This window comes from Malurus melanocephalus, unplaced genomic scaffold (genome assembly GCF_030028575.1).
Source record: "Malurus melanocephalus ecotype Western Australia unplaced genomic scaffold, MMel_1.1 scaffold_1217, whole genome shotgun sequence".
NCBI lineage: Eukaryota > Metazoa > Chordata > Aves > Passeriformes > Maluridae > Malurus > Malurus melanocephalus.
This window is the reverse complement of record NW_026624449.1, coordinates 21248-26787: the sequence shown is the minus strand read 5'-3', so window position 1 is coordinate 26787 and position 5540 is coordinate 21248. Positions and strand designations below refer to the sequence as shown.

The 5540-nt window shown below is 62.0% G+C and overlaps 1 protein-coding gene across 1 annotated transcript in view; it reads left to right on the top strand.

Annotated features, from left to right (window-relative positions):
- The first annotated feature begins 76 nt into the window (after positions 1-76).
- The window catches only part of LOC130586590 (collagen alpha-1(II) chain), a 14644-nt gene continuing 9180 nt past the window's right edge, over positions 77-5540 (top strand). Inside the window, exons 1-18 of the mRNA XM_057387443.1 lie at positions 77-121; positions 206-259; positions 339-392; positions 498-551; positions 632-685; positions 782-835; positions 1052-1096; positions 1191-1244; positions 1379-1423; positions 1541-1594; positions 1715-1813; positions 1941-1985; positions 2356-2454; positions 3123-3176; positions 3671-3778; positions 4177-4230; positions 4359-4457; positions 5439-5492. Of these exons, the coding sequence (XP_057243426.1) occupies positions 83-121; positions 206-259; positions 339-392; positions 498-551; positions 632-685; positions 782-835; positions 1052-1096; positions 1191-1244; positions 1379-1423; positions 1541-1594; positions 1715-1813; positions 1941-1985; positions 2356-2454; positions 3123-3176; positions 3671-3778; positions 4177-4230; positions 4359-4457; positions 5439-5492 (1119 nt within the window). The 5' untranslated portion in view covers positions 77-82. The remainder of the gene's footprint in view (positions 122-205; positions 260-338; positions 393-497; positions 552-631; positions 686-781; positions 836-1051; positions 1097-1190; positions 1245-1378; positions 1424-1540; positions 1595-1714; positions 1814-1940; positions 1986-2355; positions 2455-3122; positions 3177-3670; positions 3779-4176; positions 4231-4358; positions 4458-5438; positions 5493-5540) is intronic.

Below are 5540 nucleotides of genomic sequence, written 5' to 3'. Positions count from 1 at the left end.
TCCCCATTTCGGTGGCTCTGGGGGTGTCGCCCCTCGGTGTCCCCTCCCCTCGTGTGACACCGCTGTTGCCCCCCAGGGCCCCATGGGACCCCGCGGCCCCCCCGGCCCGTCCGGCTCTCCCGTGAGTATCTCCCCCCCTCCCCAAATTTTGGGGTGTCCGAGCGTGCTGGTGCCACCCCCGCTGATGTCCCCATGTCCCTCACAGGGTCCCCAAGGATTCCAAGGCAACCCCGGCGAGCCCGGCGAGCCCGGCGCTGCTGTGAGTGTCCCCAACCCCCCCGTCTCTGTCAACTGCCACCCCCCAGCGCCACTCAGCGCCACCTCTCTGTCCCCTGCAGGGTCCGATGGGTCCCCGGGGGCCTCCGGGACCTCCTGGCAAACCGGGTGACGACGTGAGTGACATTCTGCCCCCGTGGCGGCTGCCGAACTGGGCTGAGAAATGACCAAAAGTGACATTTTTTTGTCCCCAATCCCTCTCAAATCTGATTTCCCTGCAGGGCGAGACCGGCAAACCCGGGAAATCCGGAGAGCGCGGCCCCCCCGGTCCCCAGGTGAGGGTGGCTCCGGTGACAAAAACACCCCTGTCACCTCCCTGTCCCCTCCCTGTCCCCAACTCGTGGCTTCCCCGCAGGGCGCTCGTGGCTTCCCCGGGACCCCCGGCCTCCCTGGAGTCAAAGGCCACCGGGTGAGTGAGTGCGTGTCCCCTCGCTGTCCCCGAGTCCCTCGGTGTCCCCGGAGTGGCTCTGTCACTGTCACACCCCTGACGTGCCCTTGTCCCCAGGGTTACCCCGGCCTGGACGGCGCCAAAGGAGAGGCGGGAGCTCCTGGAGCAAAGGTGTGCGGGGACGGGGGGACAGTTCCTGGGGCTGGTGACAATKCCTGGGGCTGGTGACAATCCCCCAGCTCTGGTGACAATTCCCGGGGCTGGTGACAAYCCCCTGGCTCTGGTGACAATKCCYGGGGCTGGTGACAAYCCCCCRGCTCTGGTGACCGTCCCCGTKMCCCCAAGGGGCMGTCCCCACCCCGCCCTGACCGCTGTCGCTCTCTGCAGGGCGAGTCCGGCTCCCCGGGCGAGAACGGCTCCCCCGGCCCCATGGTGAGTGCGGCAAAGGGAAACTGAGGCACGGCCGGGTTGCCTCGGGAGGGGACAGCGCCCCCCGAGAGTCACCCGCCACCGGCTGTCCCCACAGGGTCCCCGCGGGCTGCCCGGAGAGCGAGGACGCCCCGGCCCCTCGGGCGCTGCGGTGAGTACGGTGGCAYCTGCGCCCTTGGTGACACTTGGAGGTGGCACGGGGTATTTGTCCCTGCTCCTTGGGAACCCCCCGTGACCCCCGACCCCTCGTGGGGGCTCCCCCTGACCCTGTCCCCGTTTCCCCAGGGCGCTCGTGGCAATGACGGCCTCCCCGGCCCGGCCGGACCCCCGGTAAGTCCAGGGGGGGTTGGCGCGTTCCCGGAGCCCGGGTCACTCCGCAAGGGGACAGCAGGGTCTCCCAGGACCCCTCTGAGCCCGCAGGGACCCTCACACTACTCTCGTCCCCAGGGTCCCGTCGGCCCCGCTGGAGCCCCCGGATTCCCCGGTGCCCCCGGCTCCAAGGTGAGGGGACAGGGAAGGGCCGGGGGGGGACAGGAGGGTCCTGATGTCACCCCTGGTGATCCCAGAAGGGACTGGAAGGTCCCGATGTCACCCCTGATCCCCTCTGTCCCCTCTCCCCAGGGTGAAGCGGGTCCCACTGGAGCACGGGGACCCGAGGGCGCCCAGGGACCCCGCGGAGAATCCGGGACCCCCGGCTCGCCCGGCCCCGCCGGCGCCCCCGTGAGTGCCCTGTCCGCAAGCCCTGGTGGCTTTGTCAGCACCGCGGTGTCCCCGAGCCGGGAGCGGTGGGGACAAGGCTGGGCCCAGGGAAACTGAGGCACGGAGCTGAAAAGGGYTCTTCTTTTAGGGGAACCCAGGGACTGATGGCATCCCCGGAGCAAAGGGCTCGGCGGTGAGCAGGAACGGGGACAGGGACGGGAGTGGGGACAGGGACGGGGATGGAGACGGGGACAGGGGATGTGGTGTCCCAGTGAGCCCCCGAGACTGGACTGGGGTGAGGAGCAGCTGCCGAAGGCTGCGCTGAGATTGGGAACGTTTGGGGTCCCCGGGGGTCATGGGGCACTCAGGGATGGGGGATCCTAGGAAGTCTTGGGGAATGCTGAAGGACACTGGGGGACACTGGGGCTGCAGGGACAGTGTGGGATTTGACTGTTGGGGGACAGGAGATACTGACGGGAGGGGACACTGGGGACAGAGGGRACACTGGGGACGCGGGGACATGGGGGGCACAGCCGCAGCCCTGATGTCTCTGGTGTCTGCAGGGCGCCCCAGGCATCGCGGGCGCTCCAGGATTCCCCGGGCCCCGCGGCCCCCCCGGACCCCAGGGAGCCACCGGCCCGCTGGGCCCCAAGGGACAGACGGTGAGAGACCCCCGATGTCCCCCCGATGTCCCCCCGGGGACCGCGGACATGGCCACGCCCCCAAACGCGTCCCGCTCACGCTCCGATTATGCTCCGCCCACTCCGGGGTGACCCCGCCCCTTCTGGTTCAGGCCACGCCCCCGCACCTTCCCTCTCTGAGTGTCCCCTCCCTAAAGTCACCCTCGGGTCACCCTCGGGTCACCCGGCCCTGACCTCCAAGATGGGGTGGGAGTGGGGAAAGGGATGGGAATGGAAATATGGAAATATGGAAATATGGAAATAATATGGAAATAATATGGAAATAATATGGAAATAATATGGAAATAATATGGAAATAATATGGAAATAATATGGAAATAATATGGAAATAATATGGAAATATGGAAATATGGAAATGGAAATGGAAATGGAAATGGAAATGGAAATGGGATGGGGTGGGTATGGGATTGGAACAGGTAAGAGGACTGGGATAGGGATGGAGGTGGAGGAATGGGATGGGGAAAAGGATGATAATGGCAATGACAAACATTGGAGTTGAGGCTGGGGTCAGGAATGGGGACAGGGATGGGGGCAGCCGGAGCCAGGAATGGGACAAAGCCCTGGAGGAGCCCGGGGCTGGGGCTGGGGGAGGCAGGGATGGGGACGCTGTGACCTTGTCCTGTCCACAGGGTGAGCCCGGCATCGCAGGGTTCAAAGGCGAGCAGGGCCCCAAGGGAGAGACGGTGAGTGGGGTGGGGGACGGGGCGGAGGGACACTGGGACATCAGCCCGGGCCGGAGCTTGGCCCTGCCCCCTCACTGCCCATCCTTGACCCTTCTCTCCCCATCCCAGTGTCCACCCCCACACCACTGCCCACCTCCTCCTCTCCTCCCCCCTTCCCGTTCCTGTCCGCGCCCCCCACCCCCTGATCCCGACCCCATACCCCTCACGAGGCCCCTCGAGGGGCCCTTCCCCCCGCCTCACCAGGGGACACTGGGGACAATGGGGACACCGGGGACAATGGCCCTGGAGGGGACAATGGCCACAGTGTTCCCGCCCCCCCCCTTGGGGACATTCTCCCCTCGCTTCATTACCCTCCCTCAATGCCGCCCTGCCGGGCCCGGCGCCACCGGGGGCTGAGATTTATGGGATTTTTATGGGATTTGTCCTCGGGGAGGGCCCGGGGGGAAAGAAGGCTGCGCTTGACCCCTTTTCCTCCTCCTCCTCCTCCTCCTCAGGGCCCCGCGGGTCCCCAGGGCGCCCCCGGACCGGCCGGCGAGGAAGGCAAGAGAGGAGCCCGGGGAGAGCCCGGAGCGGCCGGACCATTGGGGCCGCCTGGAGAGAGGGTCTGTGGTCACCCCGACCCCAGAAATCCTCCCTGGATCCCAAAAATCTTCCCTGGACCACAAAAACTCTCCCCTGACCCTAAAAAAACAACCCCAATATAAAAAAACTGACCCTGCTACCAAAGAACCTCCCTTAACCTAAAAAAAACTGACTCCGACCTTAAAAAACTGACCACAAAAACTGACCCCACCTCAAGAAACTGACTCCACCCCAAAAAACTGAGCCTGATCCCACATAAACAACCCTAACCCCAAAAAATCTACCCCAACCTCAAACATCCCCCCAACTTCACCCCTCCTACAACTCAAAAAAAATCCTCCCCAGACCCCAAAAACCTCTCCTAACCCCAAAACCTCTCCTCCGACCCCAAAAAAACCCTCCTCCTCTTCCCCCACAGGGTGCTCCTGGCAACCGCGGCTTCCCTGGGCAGGATGGGCTGGCCGGCCCCAAGGTGGGACACTGGGGACATTTGGGGTGTCCTGTGGGGTAACAATCCCCTGATCCCCAAACTGACCCCAAATTTCCTCCAAAATTTCTCCAAATCTCCCCCAAACTGATCCCAAATCCCCATCCCATTAGGGGGCACCGGGTGAGCGCGGCCCCGCAGGCCTGGCCGGCCCCAAAGGAGCCACTGGAGATCCTGGGCGCCCCGGAGAGCCCGGCCTGCCCGGGGCCAGGGTGAGTGACCCCAAAAGGGCCCCTGAAACGGGGACAGGGGACGGGCTCAGGGAGAGGGTTTGGGGTTGGTGAGGGGGTTCTGGGGTTGGTGAAGAAGTTTTAGGAATGGTTAAGGTGCTTTTGGGGTCAAGAAGGCGGTTTTGAGGTGGTAAAKGTAATTTTGGGATTGGTAAAGGTTATTTTGGGGGTGGTTGAGGTGATTTGGAGTTGGTTGATGCAATTTTTGGGGGAATAAGAGTTTTGGGACTGGTTAAGGTGATTTTRGGGTGGTTATGGTGGTTTTGGGGTTGGTTGAGGTGCTTTTAGGGTCAGTGAGGTGCTTTTGGGTCAATAAGATGTTTTTGGGGTTAGTTATTGTGCTTTTGGGATTGTTTAAGGAGCTTTTAGGCTCAATAAAGTGCTTTTATGGTGACTAAGGTGCTCTTAAGGTTGTTTCAGGAGCTTTTTGGGCCACTAAGGTCCTTTTGTCAACCAAGACACCCTTTGACATTAGGACCTTTTTTTGGGCTGGGGCTGGCACTCTGGTGCTRATTAAGAAACTTCAGGGTTAAATCAGACGCTCTTTGGGATTCCCAAGGCACATTTGGGTTTAATTCAGCCTCGTTTGAGTTTTCTGGGGTCCAGAGAAGTTTTTTTGGTTCTGGGAAGCTTTTTTGGGGAGGTTTTTCTGGGATCGGGGTCAGGTTTTGCAGTSCAAAGGAGTTTTTTTTGGTATCAAGGTTGGACTTTAGGATCTGGGGAGGATTTTGGGGTCAGAGATGGGTTTTGAGGTTCAGAAGAGATTATTTGGGGGTCAGGGCCCAGTGTTTTTGGGTTGGGAAAATGTTTTTGGGATCGGGGTCAGGTTTTGGGCTCCAGAGGAGGTTTTTTGGTTCCCAAAAATCYTCCTGAGAGTCCCCCACTCTTCGGGCTGAGCAGAGCAGCTCTTGGAGCTCATGGGGTCAGGCAGACCCTCGACCCCAACTCTTTTTGTCCCCACAGGGTCTCACCGGCCGCCCAGGTGACGCTGGGCCCCAAGGCAAAGTCGGCCCCACTGTGAGTGATGCCCCATTAGGAGTAGTTTGGGGCAGTTTGGGGCGGGTT